Source organism: Apus apus, chromosome 23 (assembly GCF_020740795.1).
Source record: "Apus apus isolate bApuApu2 chromosome 23, bApuApu2.pri.cur, whole genome shotgun sequence".
NCBI classification, from domain to species: domain Eukaryota; kingdom Metazoa; phylum Chordata; class Aves; order Apodiformes; family Apodidae; genus Apus; species Apus apus.
In genome coordinates, this window is record NC_067304.1 from 376,332 (window position 1) to 397,788 (window position 21,457).

A 21,457-nucleotide genomic window follows, 5' to 3' on the forward strand; every position below is an offset into this window, starting at 1 on the left:
AGGGACAGGGATGGAACGGGGGGAAGAAGCAGAGTCCTGGTGCCCCCCCCGCCCTCACCCCCTGCACCCCCCGGGGCCAGCGGGGTCCCTGGTGGGGGTTCAGGAGTGGGAGGACAGGAGCGGGGGCAGCTCTCATGTGCTCGGGCAGTGCTGCTCTGTCCTGAGCCCAGGCCAAGGGCAAACAAAGCCAGGCTTGTTGCTGGATGCCTGGGGAGGAAGAGAGCGGGGGGGGGGGGGGGGCCCAGGCAGCACCATCACCCTGAGCTATTGGCAACACATGGGCCCACAGCAAGGAGAGCACCCCAGGGGCTGGGTCACCAGGGACAGAGACCAGGGGTATCCCCCCCATAATGGACACAGCCCCCAGGGACATGAGGGCCCCTGCAGTTGGCTCCAGCACCTCTTGGGTGAGTACAGCCTTGGGGGTGCCAGGTGCTGCCCAGGGGACAGGGACCCCCCTCTGAGCTCCGAGGTGTGGGGACAGTTCCCAGGAAGGATGGGTGACAGCAAAGAAGCCAGGTGACTACAACCACACCCCCCAACGCAAAATTGTTAATTTATTATTATTAGGAGGAAAAAAAATTGTCCAGTTACAAGAATCATTTCCCAACAGAGGTCAAATCTGAGCCAAAATATGTCTTAAAAAAAAAGGGGGGTGGGGGGGTGGGGGGAGGGTGACAACACTTTACAATTAATTAAAAAAAAAAAAAACAACAAACAAAAAATACAAAAAAAAAACAACAAAGAAAAAGGAAACCTCTGTGCAATTCTGCAAACATGAGAACAGAAGAGAAATCCCTGTCTCACTGCCCAGAGCCGAGATGGGGAAAGGGCAGTGACAGGGGCCCCACAGCCCCTGTCCTGGGCCACCCCACCCTCTGCTCCAGCCCTCACCAGGGGACAGGCAGCTGCTGCCCTGCTGTGCCACTGACCTGACCCCCCTTGATGCCTGCATGACCCCGCCAGCCCAGCTAAGCCCCCTAAACTGGCCCCAAACAATCTGGTCAGGTCCCCAGGCTGCACTTGCAGAGACCCAGCAACTCATCACACAGCACAGATGGGCAAAGCCTTCCTCACCCCCCCACACTTCCTCTCAGCTCTCCCCACCTGCTGCTGAGGACCCAACCATGTCCCCAACAGCCAGGGCAGCAGAGCTGGGGTGAGTGTGTGGAGCAGGGCAGGTCCTGGAGCACCCTGAGGGAACCGTGGGGATGCACAGGGGCTCTCAGGCCCCACAAGTCCCTGGGTGTCCCCACATGTCCCCCTACTCCTTGGTGTCCCTGTGCCATGTCCTTGGCCAGGGCAGAGCCAGCAACCCCCAGCCAGGCGCAGGTGACACCTTTTGGCACATGGGGCCAAGCCACCTTTGGGGCAGATGGGGCAGGGAGGGGGACCAGCTGTACCCCTCATAGAGACACTAGCCTCTCTGGGCCCCCCTGTGCTGGCAGCAGCCCCTGGCATGGCCCCCCCAGCATAGTAGGGCAGAAGCAGGGCAGGAGGGGGAGCAGGGGGTTGGGTGGCCCAGGGCAGGAGTCGAGGAGGTGGCACAACAGCCAGAGACAGGTGGTGACCAATCCCTGTCTTCCCAGAGGGGAGAAGCCCTGGGAAGCAGCCTCCCCCCAGACCCTGCCCATGGGGCTGAAGGCTGAGGAAAGCAAGACAGGCATGACAGTCCTAGCCCAGGGCTCAGGCAGGACACCCAGGAGGGGACAAGGGAGCCCCAGGGGACCTGTCCAGCCTGGCACAGCCCCATGCCCGGGGAGCTGCTGCCTTCTACTACCCTCATCTTCCTCCCAGCACTTATCCCTGGCCAGCCTCAGGGCACTCACCGCTTTCCCACTGCTCCCAGGGCCCAGTTCAGTAACAGTGCTATCGCTTAAATTAAAAAATTAAAATATATATACATATATATATATACTGTATACACAGACAACAACAGAACAGTGCCAAAAATGGGAGGAAGAGACAGAGAGAGAGAGAGGAGGAGGGTGGAGTTGGACATTTTCTTTACAATAAAAACAAGGGCTCCACCTCAAGGCGAGTGGAGTCTAGGGTCCCCTAAAAATACCCAACTAGAGAGAGAGCTGGAGGGACAGAGCAGGAGAGGAGGGACACGGGCTTGTACAATGGCATCTTCCTGATCCGAGCCGTGGTCTGAGGGATCTCAGCTTCTCCTAGACTTCGAGTGCTGGATAAGCCACTGTAGGGTGATGTCTGTGAAAGCAAGGGGACACTTGCAGGCTCTGGCTCTCACCCCCTCCTGTAAACGGGCTGCCCTCCCCCTGCTGCACCCCGAGCCCCGCTCTGGAGCTGCCAGTACTCACCAATGTTGTCCTTTTCTTTGCAAGAGATGGAGTAGCAACAAATCTCTCGGTCCTGGATGGCAGAGAGGTTCCTGTGGGAGAGGATTGAACTCTGGCTGCAGACACCCCAGTGCTGAGCAGCAGGAGACCCTTCTGGGGGTCCCTTCAAACCAGACTCTGAGATGAGGGACACTTTGCTCAGGCAACATCCCCCCCAGGCTCCCAAGGACTGTGTGGGCTGGGCAAGGACAACCATGCACCATGTCCATAACTGATGGACACATGTGGTCCATGGGGGCTACAAGGCAGGAGGGACTTGACCCCAGCAAGGGCCTGACCACAAAATCACTGCTCCCCTCCCTACACTTGGCTGCACAGGCCTGTGGGGAGGGGGCAGCTGCACCGGGCCAGCAGCACAGGAGCTGCACAGGGGCAGGTCCCTGAGGGGTGGCTGGGGGGGGGAGATGCTGCTGGTCAGCACAGTGTCCCCATGCCCTATCTGTAGGGAGGGGGCGTGGAGATGGGCAGGAGGCAGCCCCATCACCAGCCCCAGTTCCAGCTCCTGCTCCAGCTCCAACTATAGCCCCAGTTCCAGCTCCTGCTCCAGCCCCAGCTCCAACTCTAGCCCGTTCCAGCCCCTGCTCCAGCTCCGGCTCTGGCCCCTGTTCCAGCCCCAGCTCCAGTCCCAACCCTGGCCTCAGGCTTCAGCCCCAGCTCGCCCCAGCGCTCTGCGGGCCCAGACGCCCCCCTGTGGCCCGCAGGTCCTGGCGCTGGTAGCCGCGGTCCCAGCTCCTCCCGCACCGGCCGCTGCCTCGGCCGCCCCAGCCCCCGGTACCGCAGCGGGGTGACCCCAACACACAAGGCACGAACAGGGGGGTCACACTGTGTCCGAGTCCCACCGCGGCCACCTAGTCCACAGGCACACTTACATCTTCTCAATGAGCTCCTTCTCATCCAAGGCACCAGGCAGGTCTCGTTTGTTCCCCAGCACTAGGACCTGCAGGGAGAGGGGACACCTGAAGCTCTTGGCTGCCAGAACAGGCAGGAACCTCCTGCCACCCAGACGCGGATCCTACTTCAGATGCAAGACAGCCCTGGCCACTCCACCAGGGTGTGCCCAGAGAGAGAAAACCCATTTATCAGGCAATCAAAGGCACAGCACTTCAATTAACAGCCCTAATTAGTACACAGCATCTCCTGCGTACTCTCTAGACCCAGTGACAAGCTGGCCCCACAGCACATCCTCCACAAAGGGCACCAGCATCTGTTGTGCCATTTAGAACATTCTCCTAGGAGCCTCTGGCTGCCTTTGAGCAAAACATCAGGTGAAATGGCTAAAACCCAGTGTCAGGAAGGAGATGTGGGGCCGTAGCACAGCAAGGCAGCCAAAAAAACAGCACCTGTTTTCATCATCCACTGATTTATCCTTATTTCAAGGCTTTTCACATCCACAAAGACATTCTCACAAGGGAAATAACCACCTGGCAGGATGTGTACATCCCCCTGGGGGACCCCATGGGACTGTCACCTGACAGGGACAGCACCAAGGCTGCAGCACCCACCCAGGGCCTCTGCAGCAGCACTGGAAGGCAGACTCCCCCAGGGTGAATGTGGAGACTTGTTCTCAAAAATAGAGCACCCAGAAGGACCGCAAATGCAGGCCATGATGTTGGGAGGTTCATTTAGTTGTCAGTGAAGGTTTGGGATCCTCAATTAGCTCCTTTCAAAGGATGTGGATTTGGATGCTCCAGAAGCATCCTGCCCAGTGTGCAGTGTGCCTCAAGCTGCTGCTGCTCCCAGCCACCTCCTGCCAATGTCATAGCCCCATAGCTGCTCTCCTAGGGACAAGACCTTACTGTCCCACCGTAAATAAGGTGCAAATTGATGCAAGAAGACAGATCTCGCACATTGGGACGTTTTTTTGGTGTCTTCCAAAGCTCCCTTCCCTGCTGGTTGGCCTGGTCCTGGCCTGGAAAGCCCCACATTCCCAGTTCCTTCAGGGCGCAGTGGGGAAGGGGACGCCCCCCAAAAAGGGATCCACCCCCTAAATCTACTCTGCACAGTGCAGGCCTCTTGCTGCCAGCCCTGGCAGTCACCAGGCTGAGGACCATGAGCAGCCGGGAGAACCAGGTAAGAGCTCACCGGGATGCCCTGGAGCTGTGGCTTGTCAAGCAGGTTGTGCAGTTCATTCTTGGAGGCCTCTATCTTCTCCTGGTCAGCAGCATCCACCATGTACCTGCAAGGGAAGGGATACCTGTGAAGACCGACACCGAGGTCCTCATGCCCCAGTTTGCTGGGGTTTGTGCCACCACCAGGTCTTGCCTGAATGACAGCCACTGGTTCACAGGCCGGAGTGTGGCGGTGATGGACAATGAGATCCCTCTTCCCAGAAAAGGCTGTGGGGCTGACAGCCTCCCATGACTCCCACGGGAGACATGCCACTCCACAGGGAGTGGAGAACCTCCCTGTCTTCATCCCCCAGGAGCCCATCCTGCTGACACCAGGGACACTGTGGATAAGGGAGTCCAGGCACCATCCCCAAGTGCCCAAGCAAAGCTGGTCTGCACGTGCCAGATCCTTATGGAGACTCCCAGGACAGAGGAAAAGAAGTGGAGAGGAGGAGCTGATGGAGATGTCAATGCAAGATCCTGGCAGGGGGAAGGACCTGGTTGTCTTCTCTACAGGAGCAATCCTGGGCGTGGGGCACAGACCAGAGGGCAGGAGAAGCCAGCAGGAGAAGCCAGATTTAGGGAAGGGTTTAGCTCTTACAGGCAGCAACCCATTCCTGCAGAGGACATCAGTGAAGCCAGGACTGAGGAGAGGAACCCATCAAAGCAGCCTTTAATGATCAGGAAGCTGGGAAGAGTGAGAAACACCATCACGCTTCATCAGGCCTTGTGGGGTTTATTAAAAATAGGAAAAAAGCCTTTAGCTACTGAAGCACTGAAGACAGGAAAACCTGTGTGCTGGTTTGGTGAGATTTTTGGTAGTGGGAATGGGGGAAGGGCCCCAGGGGGGGCTCCGGTAAGAAGCTGAGAGGCTCCTCCTGCTCCAAAACCAGCCAAGGAGCCATTAGAGGGACAATAGATGAACCTCTGCCATTAACATACAAAAGAACTGAGATAATTGCTGAGCCGAGTGAGCACTTAGGGGGGGAAGAGCTGCGCTGGTGGTTGGTGAGGAAGAAGGTGATGGTGCCCAAGCAGAAGTTTCCCTGAAACCCATGGCGAGATGGCAGCTGTCCCCCTGCACTCATGGAGAAACATGGTGCCAGGAGGGGTGAACTTGGCCAGTGGACTTGGATTTTGTGGCCAGTGGATTTGCTGCCAGGGGAGTCTGATTACGCAGCTGTGGAAGCCCCCGGGCAGGGGAGGTGCCTGTTCTTGAAGCCCCCGTGACTCTGGGCAGCGCTAGAGCAGCTCCGGGGCTGGTGGGAAGGGCTGGTGGAAGAGAGGTTGGTGGAGGACTCTCATGGGAGGGACCCCGTGGGGAAGCAGGGCAGAACTGTGAGGAATCCTTCTTCCTGAGGAGGAAGGAGCAGCAGGAGCCACCAGCCTGTGAACTGACTCTAAACCCTATCCCCCTGTGCCACTGGGGGGAAGGAGGGAGAGAAACCCGGAACAAAGTGATTTGAGCCAGGGAAGAAGGGAGGAGAAAGCCCTGCTCTTTGTGTTGTCTGTGTCCTGTGTGTGTTTGATTAGCATGAAATTAAATTATTATTTTTTTCTCCAAGTTGAGTCTGTTTTGCCTGGGACCTTAATCAGTGAAGAATCCTCCTTGTCCCTTGTCTCGACCCATGAGCTGCCAGTTGGGTTTGTCCTCCTCATCCCAGAGTGTGTGTGGGAGGTTGAAGCTGAGTGAGTGGCCACAGAGCTGGTTCTTTGTCCCGAGGGGGGAGAGACACAGACACCCCACAGGCACTGCCAGGATGGGACGGGAGAGCTGAAGGCCAGAGAAAAGGGGCAGGAAGCAGCGGGAGGCAGGGCAGGCAGACTAGAGCATGGCATGGACAGCCAGGGGTCCTTTTATTTCCTCTCAACCAGATGGGCCACTCTGGTCGATGAGGAGTCAGGGATGAGGAGTCCTGCCCTTGCTGATTGTCACCATGTCGGGACATGACCTCAACACTTTATTTTGCTGGAGCTTTGCTGGAAATCATAGAATCATAGGATGTTAAGAGGTTGGAAGGGACCCCTAGAGATCATCTAGTCCAAGCCCCCTGCCAAAGCAGGACCAGCTGGGGCAGGCCACAGAGAAGCGCATCCAGGAGTCTCCAGAGAAGGAGGCTCCAGATTCCTTATTTTTTCACTAATTTTTCTGCCTCCTTCCATAATTTCGTAATTTCTCCAGTGGCCCAACTGGTTGAGAGGAAACCTGGGGGGCAATGGGGCCGTGTCCCCCCTGGGGGGCTCAGATCCCAGGGTACTCACACGATGGCACTCACTCCACGGCAGTACCGCTCCCACATGCTGCGGAACCGCGGTTGGCCACCGATGTCCCAGAGCTGTGACAGGGAGAAGGCAGCATCACCCCACTGTCCTGTCACGCCCCTGGCCTGCCCATCATCCCACCGTCCTGCCCATGACCCTTCCCCACCTGGCCGGAGCTTCCAGCATCTACCAAATCTACCCCCATCCCCGTTCTCTTCATCCCAAACCTAAAGAGGAGGCTCCCGACTCAATAAAGAACGGAGACATCCCAGAGAAGGGCAGCTGGAGGGTGGTGGACACCTCCTGCAACCTGCCTCTGCTGGCATGGGGGACCCCTGGGCCCAAGCTGGGGGTTCCTCCCCATGCCCACCACCCCTCCCAGGTTTTCCCTGACACATTTGACAATTCCACACCCTCAGCACACTCCCAGAAACATTTCTGCCACAGGCAGAGATCCCCAGTCACCTTTCAAGCCCATCCCACCATTATTTCCCAGTCCAACCCAGGGCCCTTGAAAGATCCAGGAGGGACAGAAACCTCCCCACCCTTTGCTCTGGAGACAGAGACCCCCCACGGCAAGCCATGACTGTTCTTCCCAGCACTACCTCCCTCAGCAAGGTGACCACATCTACGAGTGTGATGGTAGGAAAACCTCCAGCTTTGCACTGACTGCAGAGGGCTGGATCACTCTATATCCCTTCCCACCAGCTCCTCTGGTGGGTACCTGCAGAACCCCAAAGGGCAGGTCTCCCCAACTGCACCCACGGCTGCTGGCATCTCTCAGCCTCCAGGAGAAGTCCCACCAGTCTCCCTTCACTGCATCTTTCATCCCAAGAGCCCATGGGTGATAACATCTGCACTTTACCTTTATGGTAACGTTCCCCTTGGTGATCTTCCTCATGTTAAAGCCCACCGTCGGGATCATGTCTTCATTGAACTGTCCTGACTGCAAGATCAAAGTGAAACAGTGTCAGGAGGCAGGGAAACCCCACCAGCCTCCCCAGGGAGGGCAGCAGGGCTGGCAGCCTGCCTGGAAACAACTCCAAACCCCAATCCAGCCCTGTGGCAGGGACAGCACAGCCTCCTCCTGGAGCAAAAGTAGAGCCAAGGAGATGAAATGCCTGCAGGAGGGGAATGCTGCTGCTGCGTGGGGTGCAGGGTGCCCTGGGTTCCCCCATGAAGCCCCTTGCCATCTCAGTGGGTGGCAGAGGTTTGCCCAACCCAGACCTTTCACAGTGTGATTCCCAAACTCTTCCTCGGAGGAGGAGAGACCTTTGGCAGCTGCAGTGGCCCCAAGTCAGCCCTGCTGGGCCCAAACCTCTCCCCCAAACGCACTGGCAGCCCCACACGGCCCCAGGTGCCAGCAGGAGCCACCTCCTGCACCAGCTCTTTCCCAGCTGTGGGTCCTGGGGGCTCTGGCATGTTTCCTGCTTCAGATCATTTATGGCCCAGCCCAAACCCAATGAACTTCTGCTTTCCTGCTGGTCTGCCACCTCCCTGTGCAGGCCCTCTGGGTCCTGCACTCCGCCCATGAATGACAGCTGGGTGCCCTCTCCCTCCCCAGGAGCTGCCCCTGCCTGTTCTCCAGCAGCACAGCTCCCAGTCACCTTGGGCAGGATGAAATCCCTGCAGATCTGCAGCATCCCAGTGCCAAGGCAGAGCTGGGTTAGCAGTGCAGAAGCAGTGAACAGGAACAGGCCCTCTGCCACCCCCAGGACACACGCACCCAGCACCGCACTGCGCGGACAGACAGTGGAGCTGGTCTGGTAAAGCCCACCCACCCTTCCAGTCTCCTGTTTAAATCACAGTGCTGTGAGATGGTCCTGGGCTGAGCAGCCACAGCCCTTCACCCTCTGCCTCCTGCACCTCCTGCCCAGCCAGCAGCATCAGGGGCCTCAAAACAGGTTTGTCTTTGCTTGGAAAAGCATCCCTGTGGAGGGTATGGTTGCTGGACACCGGGGAAGCTGATGGAGAAGAGGGCTGGATAACCAGGGAAACAGCGCTGGGGCTTTTGGCCATCAGTGCCAGAAGCCTGCAGGAACCACCAACTGCAGCTGAACTCAGCCCAGCACCTCTTTACTGGCTTAAAATCTCAGTTTCTCCAGGACTTTATTTTAGTTTTATTTTAGTTGACACAAACCTCAAAAAGGGAAGGCAATTTTTACCATTTTCTTACACACAGAATTTTGTGCCTGCTTGAGCCAACATTTCCTTCAGACCCACCATGTCAGCAAGGCCCTGGCTTCTCCTGACCTCTACCAACGGTTCTGCAACACGTGCTGCTTCCCTTTTTCATTTCCCTTCTGCACTCATCAGCAAAAAACGGCAGCCAAGGGGTGTCCAAGCCATGGTGCACCCAAAAACCACAGACAGACTGGCAGGGAAGGGGGTGGAGGGAGAGGAGGGGAGGAAGGCAGAAATTCCTCTACCACCAGCCAACATGGGGATGTCTCCTTCAGACTGAGTTTCAACACAATGTGCTTTATGGACCAGGTTTTATGGAATAATCAGGTTTTGATTGGAAGATGTGGAGAGCAATAAGAGTTCTCAGAAACTGCAGGCACCTCCACTGGGGATTCTGGACACAACATGTCAACTGTTGGCTGTATGAAACCCACCCAAGAGATGGTTCACTGGTTCGTCTCCCAGGAAGGGAGGGGCTGCAGGAGTCACCTCTGCTTCCTCCTCAACATGACACAAGTAAGCATGTCTCCATGAGCAAAGTTCAGCCTTGCTCCCTGCCCCAGATCCTTCCCCCACCAGGTCACCCAATGCCAGGCTGCCTACAGCCAAGGGCCTGACACAGAACCATTCGTGCTGTTCCAAGAAAGGCTGGGCTGGGCAAGCAACATGATGTGGTCCAGGATGGCTTCCACATGGTCTGTGGTGCCCTGGCACCCACAGCAGCATCTTCAATGTGCTGAAACACACTCAGCTCCTTGCACCAGCTGCTCTCTGAAAGTGGCTCTGAAAACACATGGAAGAGAAGAAGGTTATCAGGATGAGCCAGCATGGATTCACCAAGGGGAAATCATATCTGACTGACAGCCTTCTATGATGGTGTGACTGGATGGGTAGACAGAGGGAGCCAGTGGATGTATCTACCTTGACCTTAACAAGGCTTTTGACACTATCTCCCATAACATCCTTGTGAGCAAGCTCAGGAAGTGTGGGGTAGAACAGTGGACAGTGAGATGGACTGAGAGCTGGCTAAACTATAGAGCCCAGAGGGTTGTGATCAATCGTGCAGAGTCCAGCTGGAGACCTGTGACTAGCAGAGTACCCCAGGGATCAGTGCTGGGCCAGTCCTGGTCAACATCTTCATCAACGACCTGGATGAGGGGACAGAGTGTGTCCTCAGCAGGTTTGCTGATGATCCCAAACTGGGAGGACTGGCTGATTCACCAGAAGGCTGCGCTGCCACTCAGTGAGATCTAGACAGACTGGAGAGCTGGGCAAAGAGGAACCCAATGAAGTTCAGAAGAATAAGTGTGGAGTCTTGCATCTGGGGAGGAATAACAACATGCACCAGTACAGGTTAGGAGTTGACGTGCTGGAAAGCAGCTCTGTGGGGAAGGACCTTGGAGTCCTGGTGGACAAAAAGTTATCCATGGGACACCAATGTGCCCTCATGGCCAAGAAGGCCAGTGGTATCCTGGCATGCACTAAGAAGAGTGTGTCCAGCAGGTCGAGACCACATCTGGAGAACTGTGTCCAGCTCTGGGCTCCCCAGCTCAAGAGAGATTTATGTGAGAGAGTCCAACAGAGGCTACAAGGCCGATGAAGGGACTGGAAGAGCTGTCTGATGAGGAAAGGCTGAGAGACCTGGGGCTTTTTAGACTGGAGAAGAGAAGACTGAGAGGGGATCTTACTGATGTCTATAAATATCTGAGGGGTGGGTGTCAAGAATGGGCCAGTCTCTTTTCAGTGATGCCCTGTGATAGGACAAGGGGCAATGGATGCAAACTAGAGCACAGGAAGTTCCACCTCAGCATGAGGAAGAACTTCTTTACTGTGAGGGTGGCGGAGCCCTGGGACAGGCTGCCCAGAGAGGTTGTGGAGTCTCCTTCTCTGGAGACTTTCAAGACCTGTCTGGATGCCTTTCTGAGTGATCTGCTCTACTTTTTGGTCCTGCTCTGGCAGGGAGGTTGGACTGGATAATTCAGAGGTCCCTTCCAACCCCTGACATTCTGTGATTCTGTGACTCCTCTCCAGCTGTCCCAGATGCTGACACCTCTGGAAACATCTTCAGCTACCTGCAGGGTCCAGTCACCTGCCAGGGACAGTGAAGACCAGATCAGCTACAGGCACGTGAAAGCTTCTCTGGACACAACTTTCCCCCAGATTTTGGTTACACAATGGACACAGCACCCAAGCTGACCGCAGATGTCACATCTAGCTGCACTGATGGCTTGGGAATGAGATTCCTCTGGGAGGCACAAAAATGCTTGCTGGCAGGATGGATTCTGTAGCTACAACAGGTGGATCAGATTTTTGTGGGCTCTAGAGGTGGGATTCTGCCAGGGTCCCCTCAGCACCCTGGGTAAACCACCCTGGCTGGAAGGCAAATGACCTTCCTGCCCAGCTCCACCACTCCTCAGTTGGGTGCTGGGAGCCATGGCCAGGATCAAGCTCTTGCAGGGCAAGTGATGCCAACTCACTTTCAGCCCCATCCTCTGCCATGTGGATGTGGAGACCACCTCATCCGCCCCTTCAGCCATTATCCCCTGCTCAGACAGCACCTGGGACCTTGCTTGCTGGCATACACAAAGAAACAACCTCAGCCTCCACTCTGTGTCCACCAGCTACACATGCAGAGCCGAGCTGACCAGGTGGCAGCCACCCTATCCTTCCACAGGATGACACCACTTTAATGTGACTTGCTCTGGATAAATTGCTGCTGGCTGTTTTGCAGGTCCCAGGGCTCACAAACAAGGCCTCCCCCAGAGACTGGAGATGGCAGTGCTGAAAGACTGGCCCCATGTAATCTGAAGTTGTCTCCACCAGAGGCAAGATGCCCAAAGCACCCTTGGTTGGATGGCCTGGACCATGCCCAAAATCACCCAGCCTTCTACTCCTGCAGCCAAGGCTCTGCCAAACCCTGTCCAAGCTCCAACCCAGAAAGGAACTCAGGGGTTTCATGTCTTACCCATCACACCCTGCCCAGCCTCCCTGACCGGCCTTGGACACGGTGCTGGGCAGGGCCTAGCAGCTGGGAGCTTCACCTGCAAAGCCACTGCCCATCCAGGAGCTCCACAGCAGCTCCCAAAGCCCCTGCAGAAGGCACCAGAGGGGACAGGGCTGCACAGCCCTGCCAGGGAACCCTGGGGAAGGGGCTGCTACCCTGGGCCTGACAGAGATCCCCCCAAGCTGGCAGCAAGGTGGAAGAGCATCAGGGGGCCCAAAATGAGACAATACTGACTTGCCCAAAGTCCTCAGCAAGCTCTGGTTTCAAAACCCCTGTGCAGAGGGGCCGACCTGAAGGACCAGCACTGGTCAGACCACTCAGCTTGGAAATACACCACCACGAGCCTTCATCATGGTGGGACACCTCCTGGCCACGCTCCTGGTGACACTATCACAGCCAAACCAGGCCCTGCTGCCCTCCCTGGTCCCACGGGCCCCATGTCCATATCTCAAGAGCAAAAAGGGGCTCTGGGACAAGCCTGCAGGCAGCAGCCAGGCCATCCAGCTGACCCTGGAGCTCAGGTGATGATGCCATGACTGGCGCTTCCAGGAAGCCCCCAGAAGCCAGACAATGCTCTCCAGGACAGTTCAACACACTCCCTGCAATGCAGCTAATGGCTTTTTTCTTTTGACATGGTATCTCTGACGTTCAGCTTATGAAGGGACAGAGGTGAAGGGACAGAGGTGTGGCCACACAAAGTGCTGGTGGCTCTAGAGTGGCAGCTTACTGCTGGCCCAGGCTTTGGGGTGTGGGACATGCATGGCCATCACCCACATCCATGATGGCAGCACATGGTCTGCTACAGAAACTCTGGAAAGCAAAACCCTCTGGATCCAAGCAAGACACCAAGAAGGACCTTACTGTGAGCTCAGGGAGTACTGTGCGACTGGATGGGAGCAGAGCTGCTCTGCACCACATCCCAAGGCAAGCTGGAGTGTGGGGGCAGAAGCAATGCTTTGAGGGCTCCAGATCCTCTGGGACAAGGCAAAGAGGACAGCTCTGCCCTTCACATAACCCTCTCAAAGGAACCAAGGCAACCTCTCTGCCTTCAGGACCCAGGTGAGTTGGCCACCTAGTAGATGTACCCTTGGTTCTGGCTCCCCAGCCCAGTGGGTCACCCCAGCAATGGCACCTTGGAGACACAGTGTTTAATCCATCCTCAACCAGGGTCTCCATGTCCCTGCTCTGTCACTGCCACCATCCACCTGCCTCCTCCCCACAGCCCAACCCAGCTCAGGCAAAACCAGTGCTAGAGCAGCTTGACCCAGCTCTTGTTTCCAAGTTCTTCAGTCTCCCTTGATCTTCTACCAAACTACAAGGCTCACGTTGTCCCCTCTTCAATCAGTGCTCTGGTTTCTTGGAGACCTCCAGCCATTGCCCTGCTCTCAGCTGGATCTTCTCCCTTCCCATCCCACCCTCCCCCAACCACAGTGTCCCAAACCAGGCATAATGCCCTGGTCAAGGCTGGAGCAGACAGCAGCAGGGCTGGGGGAGCTTGGATCTTGCAGGACACTTGTGGCCCCCAAGGACATAGCACTATCCACAGCTGTGCTGCAGCCTGACCAGGACACAGGTGGCACCTCATTAAGACAAATATTTGTGCTTTCCTTCCTGAGCTGGATGTGTGGCAGGGGAGAAGCACCTTGGCAGTGCACAAAGCTTCTTCTGGGACATTTATGGGAACAAAAATGGGAACACGGAGGGATGAGGGATGGTCAGTACATTTGTCCAGCCATGCCCTGTGCTCAACCAGCTCAGTCTGTCCTGTCTTTTTAACATACTGCATTTCTAACTATTTCCCTGGGTCTGGGCCTCCACCTTCTGTGTGCCTGTGTGTGTCTGGGATCTGAGCACCAGCAACTGGTCTCCAGACTAGCAGTCAGAGGCCACTTGCTCCTGGAGCAGTCACTGCTGAGCAAGTGGAATGGCCACAGGAGCTTCAGGGTGGACATTCCCAGGGGCAAGACCATGGGAGAAGGCAGGAGGAACCAGGAGGTCCAGGACAACTGCCAGAGCAACTGTGGAGTCTTACAGTCACCTGAGAGATGGGTCCTGGCTAGGGAACACCATCGTGGGCAGAGCTGGTCACACCAGGAACAATGAACTTCAGTAACACCCCTACCTTCTCCAAGGCTGTAAAGATGAGACCAAAGTAAATATTTAAGCAGTGCCCATAGAAACCAACTCTTGCACCTGCTGAAGCTGCTGCTGCTGCTGAAAAGAAGAGTTAACTAGGAGAGAAAATCTGCATAATGACAATAATTAAAAAGCAGGTGTAATGAAGCCTGGAGCCAGACCAAGGCTGCTGCATTCTCCGCTTTCAGAGGAAATGAGGACTGTGTTTGGTTTTTCCACTGAAAAACACCCAAAACAACAGAACAAGCAAAATGGAGAACCAAGCAGTGGGTGAAGGCTGTGGAAACAGTGAGAAAGCTGGGGATAAGGACAAAGCTCTCATGAGGCCCAAGCTGATGGACTTTTGCTACCAGGCCAGAGAAAATACAGGAGGTTGCTCTACCAAGAACAGGTTTCAAGTTCTGAGCCTGTACCTGGCCTGATCAAGCCTGTTCCCACCAGGCCCTTGGAAAGCAGCTCCTCCCTCAGACCTCTGCAAAGTACATGAGGACACAGGGTCCCATGACATCTCAAGAAGCACCTGGCTCTGCCACAGGGGTAAAGGATGATCACTGAAGGATTAAGGAAGTGGTGACACATCCATATGGGACCTCCCAAGGTGAGGGGCACCAGAGCAGAGACCAGCAGTCGGTGTAAGGACCAGGCAGAGAAATAAAGTCCCTGCTGAGCTCACCACAGCCTGGCAGTCCTTGGTTCTTCCAAGCTGGGTCAATCTCCAAGGCTGCCCAGCTTTGAAACACCAGTGATCTCCAACCCAGGCTGCTCGAGGCTCATGCTACCCTTAAACTTCACAATCTTACTAATGTTTACATTCTTCTGGGGCTGCCTTTAAACTTTTTATTTAAAAAAAAAATAATTACTACACTCCTTAATAAGCAGGTCTTTGCTACATCCTGACCTTGGCTTATGCTGAGGTGACATTCAAGGGCTATTCAAGGCCTCACAGTGGCCTTCCAGTACCTGAAGGGACCTACAGGAAAACGGGGAGAGGCTTTTCACTTGAGAGGGCAGTGATAGAACCAGGGGGAACAGTTATAAGCTGAGGGAGGGTAGATTTAGGTTAAGACATTAAGAAAAAATTCTTCACTATGACAGTTGTGAGACACTGGAACAGGTTGCCCGGGGAAGCTGGGGACAGCCCCTCCTGGAAGTGTTCAAAGATGGGCTAGACAGGACTTTGAGCAGCCTCGTCTAGTGGGAGGTGTCCCTGCCAATGCGGAGGGTTTGGAACTAGATGATCTTTAAGGTCTCTTCCAACACAAAGCATTCCACAATTCTATGACTACACTTGGGATTTTCAGGATGTGCCAGTGCTCTTGCCCAGTGGATGGTGCTCATGCTGTGGGACACACATGGCCGGGCAGAAGCTTCCATGCCCAGGTCCACCCCAGCATCTGTACCCAGGAGAGCCCAGCCAGGGGCATGGCAGCCCCAAACCCATCCCCTGTGACGAGCATAGTGTCAGCAGGCATCAGCCCAGGATCAGTCCCAATCTCTCTTCTCAGCACAGGCATGGACACTGCAGTGCAGGAAGCATGGGGTGCACCCCACCAGGGACAAGTGGCCTCTGACCCTGGTTTGGAGACCAGCTGCTCATGCTCAGACCCCCCCCCACACACACAGAGAAGATGGAGGTCCAAGGAAATGGTTAGAAATGCAGTTTGGTGAGACAGGGCAGATTGTGCTGGTGGAGTACTGGGCCATGGCCAACGTGACACCAGCAACCTGTGACACACAACGGACCGTTTTCTTTCCCTCATCTCTCTGTTTTCCATGCTTGTTCCCACAGACATGCCAGAAGTCTTGTGCAGTGCCAAGGTGCTTCTCCCATGTGGTACCTTGGGTTCCCAGCTGTGCCTCTGAACCTGGACAACCGTGGTCAGGTCCTTCAGACCTGCTTACGTTTCTGCTCTTGGCAACATCACTCACACTCAGGCATCACTTGTCTATGAGTGTCTATACTGAGACCAGTCCTATTCAGTGTCTTCATCAGTGACAGAGAAAAATGGGACTGAGGGCATCCTCAGCAATTCTGCAGACAACAACCAGCTAGGTGGTGTGGCTGATACACCTGAGGGATAGAAGGACATTCAGAGGGACCTGGACAACCTTGATATGTAGGTCTATGTGAACTTCGTGTGGTTCTACAAGGCCAAGTGCAAGGTCCTGCACCTGGGTTGGGGCAATCCCAAGCACAAATACAGTCTGGGTGGAGAATGGATGGAGAACAGCCCTGAGGAGAAGGACTAGAGGTTGTCACTTGATGAGAAGCTCAACACGAGCCAGCGACATGTGCTGGAGCCCAGAAACCAACTGTGTCCTGAGCTGCATCTCAAACAGTGTGACCAGCAGGTCAGGGAGGGGATTGGTCCCCTTTGCTCCATTCTGGTGAGACCCACCTGCAGGGCTGGGTCCTGTTCTGGGGTCCTCAACACAGGAAGGACATGGAGCTCCTGGAGGGAGTCCAGGACCTTAGAGCACCTTCCAGTGCCTGAAGGGGCTCCAGGAAAGCTAGGGAGTAACTTTGGACAAGGACAGGGAGGGATGGGATGAGGGGAAATGGATTAAAACTAGGAGAGGGAGATTTAGGTTGGATAGTAGAAGGAAATTCTTTTCTGAGAGGGTGGTGAGACCCTGGCCCAGGTTGCCCAGGGAAGCTGTGGCTGACCCATCCCTGGAAGCGTTCAAGGGCAGGCTGGATGGGGCTTGGAGCAATCTGGTCTAGTGGGAGGTGTCCCTGCCAGGAGATTGGACTAGATGGCCTTTAAAGGCCCTTCCAACCCAAACCATTTTGTGATTCTGTGAATCAAAAGCAGCAAAACACTCTTTTTCTAAACACATCCTGCACTGACAGGATGTGCACCCACCGAGGGCTTCTTGATGCCCTCAATTCTCACTCTTATCACCCTTAGACTGGGGGAAAGGCAGCTAAAAGCTCAGTAGCTTCAATCTAAACCAAGCCCAGATGTGTTTCACAGCCTTTCATCCTTCCTTGCACACAGGACTTCAAGCTTCAGCTCCCAAGAGCCAGGGAAAGAAAAGATGAGCCCTGCAGACTAAGGGTTCACCAGGCAGGTGACCCAGGAGTCACTGCCCCAATTATGGCTGGCTTCAGAAAAGCCTTCACCCAGCACAGCCACAGCTATGGCTGCTGTAGGAAACTACCCCATTTTCCAGGCAATCTGATTCCATTTTTCAGACAGTGACAGCTAAAACTCATGGAAGACAAGGACAACACCAGGACCTCCAGAGCAGTTCCAGCCCCAAAACCAACATCACTCTGCAGGCTGGGGAGCATCAACTGCACCCATGGACATTTCTTGGGAGATCTCTCGAACAACACCCCAATTCAAGTTTTTCCTCTCCCCAAAGCCCAAATCCTTGCTATTTCCCATCCTGACACTCCCATTTCATCCCTTTAAAGCCAGACAGCTCTAACACTTCTCATGCCATTCCTGTAGGGTTGGGATTTTCTGCATGTCACTTTGTTATTTAGCTGCCCCTGAGGCCACAAAATCTGAACTTTGCCAATAACTTCTTAGAATCATGGACGGTTTGGTTTGGAAGGGACCTTAAAGATCACTTAGATCCAACCTCCTGCATGGGCAGGGACACCTCCCACCAGCCCAGGCTGCTCCAAGCCCCATCCAACCTGCCCTTCAACACTTCCAGGGATGGGGCAGCCACAGCTTCTCTGGGCAACCAGGGCTACTGTCTTACCACCCTCAAAAAATTTCTTCCTAACATCTAAGCTAAATCTCCCCTCTTCCAGCTTTAATCTATTCCCCCACATCCCATCCCTTCATGCCCTCATCCAAAGTTGCTCCCCAGCTTTCCTGGAGCCCCTTCAGGCACTGGAAGGTGTTCTAAGGAAGGTGCTCCAGCCCTTGGATCATCTCCGTGGCCCTAACTTCACAGACAGACGCAAAACTGCAGCAGAGTCTGAGCTCCTTGCTCAGCACCCCGAGCCTGGCTGCCCTGCAAGGGTGTTAAGCACCCCACCAGAGATGCACCAGCTTCAGCCCACATGTGGAAAGCCACTGCAACTCCTGGATATCCCTTTTCCTGACACCTAAGCAGGAAGAGTCTTGTTGCATGGGTCCTGCAGGGGAGATCTTTGACACAGCAGAATTGCCAGGTATGAAGCAGGACCCTCCACCCCACCAAAGCCACATCTGCTGCAGATGTGGCTGGGAGAGCAGGAGGCAGATGGGGCAAGGGGAGCTGGGCTGGCAAAAGAGTGGCTGTCAGAGCATGAGGACCATCCCCAGGGAATTCCAGCCCTGTGCAATGCAAAATGGCCCAGCAGGCTTAGGATAAAGCTTCCTCACCCTTTAAACTTCTCTGGTTATTTAAAAGGTGCTAAATTGTTTTTCCATTTTTCAGGCTGCCTGTGCTGCTGTGAACAGGCTGGCAGCATCCAGCAGGTCCAGAGCACGACTGGCCCACATGGGCCACCATCAGATCCCACCCTGACCTGGGACTGCAAAACAGGACCATTGAACAAACAGCAGGATGAAGTCACCCCAAAAAAGGACTGGTGCTCATGGTCACCATCCCAGAGCCACAGAGCTCCCTGTCCCCTGAGGCATGGGAGAAGCAGCAGGAGAGGTGAATGCCAGAAAACAGCTGGAGAGCAGAAGCACCATTACTTCTGGGGTGAAAAGCATTTTAGGGTGCCCTCTCTCTGCCCCGGGCACTTCAGGAAGGACGTTTTCATCCCTGCAGCATCGAGGGAAACCCTCCCAGGGACTGACAGCCCAGCAGCTTCCAGCACCCTGAGAGGGCAGAAGTACCTCCCTTTGCTCTGAAGCTGAGGCACGGAGTGAAGCAAAGCTCAGGGACGAGTGGGGCACGAGGGAACCTGGAAAGCCAGAGGATCTGCATCCACCTCCCTCCATGACAGCCCCGGGAGCAAGGGCACAAACCTGCCCCTCTGGGATCCTCCTGCCTCGCAGCGACGTGTCTGGAGAGGGGCAGAACAGCCCAAGAGGGAGACTCGGCCAAGCCTCTCACACATGGCACCACAGGCTGGGCTTCAGCGTCCAGGGACCCCAGCTCCTGCTCCGCCACCGGGTCCAGGGAGCCCGGGAAGGGGACGGCGCAGGCGGGGAGAGGCCGGGGAAGGGTCTTCCGTGGGGAAGGGTTCCCGGGGAGGGCGTCGCTGCCCCGTTCGGGTGCTGAGCTCGTGCCGCGGGGGCAGCACCCACCGAACACCGCCCCCGGTCGGTGCTGACCGGGGGGGCGGGAGGCGCAAGGCAAACCCCCCTGCAGCGGGCACCGAGCAGCAAATCCCGCTGCGCCGGGGCAGGCCCCGCGGCGGCGGGCCCGGCCGTGACACAGCGCCGCGCGGGGACCGAGGCAGGAGCGTCCCCGGCCCCCGGTGCCGAAGGCTCCGCCGCCCGCCGGGGGGACCCGAAACCGGCAGCTCCGCAGCCCCGGCCGAGCAGGGCGGGCGGCCCCCGGGGCCCCGCCCGGGCCTGCTCCCGCTGCAGGCCCGCAGCACCGCTCGGCACCGCGGATGCGGGGAGCGAGCCCCGCACCCCACGGCCTGGACCCTGGGCAGGGTCCAGCAGGGGCGGAGCAGCCGGGCCGTGCCGGGCGGGTTCAGCGCGGGGTGCGGGGCTCGGGAGCGACGCGGCGGGGCGCGAGGGGCACGTGCAGCCCGGGGCGGGCCCGCCGAGCCCCCTGGCTCACCGCGATCACGTTGACGAACGTGGTCTTGCCGGAGTACTGCAGCCCCACCAGGGTCAGCTCCATCTCCTCCTTCCAGAACAGCGCCCGGAACCAGTCCAGCAGCTTGTTGAAGAGCGCCAGCATCGTGCCGAGCCGCGCCGAGCGGGGCCGAGCGGGCCCGAGCAGACCGGGATCGAGCGGGGCGGGGCGAGGCGGGGCCGATGGAGGCCGGGCCGAGCGGGGCCGAGCGGGGCCGAGCGGGGCCGAGTCGGGCCGAGCCGCGCGGGGCCGATGCAGCCGCCGCCGCCCGGTATTGTCCGCGCGCCCTCCTGCCGCACCGCCCCGCGCCCGCACGCGCCGGGTGGGGCCCGCGCGCCGCCCGACGCAGCCGCCACTGGCGCCCCCGGGCGGAGGGGAGGAGACACCGCACCAGGGCACGGGACCTGCGGCGCGGCCCGGACAGCCCCCCCACCCCGCACCCCCCCATCCCGCACCCCGCACCCCCCCATCCCGCACCCCCGCACCCTGCACCCCCCTACCCCGCACCCCCCCATCCCGCACCCCCCTATCCCGCACCCTGCACCCCCCCACCCTGCACCCTGCACCCCCGCACTCTGCACCCCCGCACCCTGCACCCCTGCACCCCGCACCCTGCATCCCCGCACCCTGCACCCCCACACCCTGCACCACGGACCCTGCACCCCACAGCCCCTCACCCTGCACCCCGCAACTCGCACCCTGCACCCTCGCACCCCTTGGCCCTGCACCCTGCACCGCTGCACCCTTTACCCCACACCCCGCACCCTGCACCCCCCCATCCCGCACCCCCCCACCCTGCACCCCGCACACCCCCATCCCGCACCCCCGTACCCCTGCACCCCCGCACCCCGCACCCTGCATCCCCGCACCCTGCACCCCCACACCCTGCACCACACACCCCCGCACCCTGCACCCCCACACCCTGCACCACGGACCCTGCACCCCACAGCCCCTCACCCTGCACCCCGCACCCTGCACCCTGCATCCCCACACCCTGCATCCCCGCACCCTGCACCTCACACCCCGCACCACTGCACCCCACAACCCTGCACCCTGCAACCTGCACCTCACACCCTGCACCCCCGCACCCCTCCATCCAGCATAGCCAGCACCCCTACACCCTGCACCCCAAGCACCGCGGCACTGCTGCCTCCAGCCCCCTTGACCCCCGCAGAGCCCGCACCCTCAGCACTCCCCACACCCCTGGCACACAGGTGCACTGCACCCACTGCACCCAGTACCCTGCCTGCTGGTACCCTGCACCCCTGCACCCACCCTGCACCCACAGTACTCCAAGACTTCTGAAACCCCAGCACTGCTGCTCCCTGGACCCCTGCACCCCTGCACCTCTGTGCCCTGCAGCCCTCCCACCTAGCCCACCCCACATCTCTGGCCCACCTGTGCCCCCTGCACCCCGGTGCTCCTGGAGCACCCTGCATCCAGCCCACCCCTGTACCCAGCACCCTGGCACCCCCCAGCACCCCCTGAACCCTCCTCCACCCAGCACCCCATACACCTTCAGCCCCCTTTTTCACCCAGGGACCGCTGCACCAACGTCCTGCAGAGGCAAACACCTGCACCCCAGAATGGAGCCCTTCAGCAGCACCTGCCACTCCAACCACTCCCTGGTAGACCCCCAGCCCTGCACCCTTACATGTTTCCTCCCCTGGACCCCAACTCCCTGG

General features: G+C 57.5%; 1 protein-coding gene across 1 annotated transcript; it reads right to left on the reverse strand.

Moving 5' to 3' along the window:
• Window positions 1–540: 540 nt before the first annotated feature.
• Window positions 541–20,054, reverse strand: ARL8A (ADP ribosylation factor like GTPase 8A). The gene is made up of 7 exons (XM_051638960.1): window positions 19,755–20,054; window positions 7,599–7,679; window positions 6,734–6,807; window positions 4,446–4,539; window positions 3,233–3,300; window positions 2,325–2,395; window positions 541–2,214 (listed from the first exon to the last, which is right to left on the reverse strand). The coding sequence occupies exons 1-7, from the start codon at window positions 19,875–19,877 to the stop codon at window positions 2,165–2,167; spliced, it is 561 nt and encodes a 186-aa protein (XP_051494920.1). The 5' UTR covers window positions 19,878–20,054; the 3' UTR covers window positions 541–2,164.
• Window positions 20,055–21,457: the final 1,403 nt, after the last annotated feature.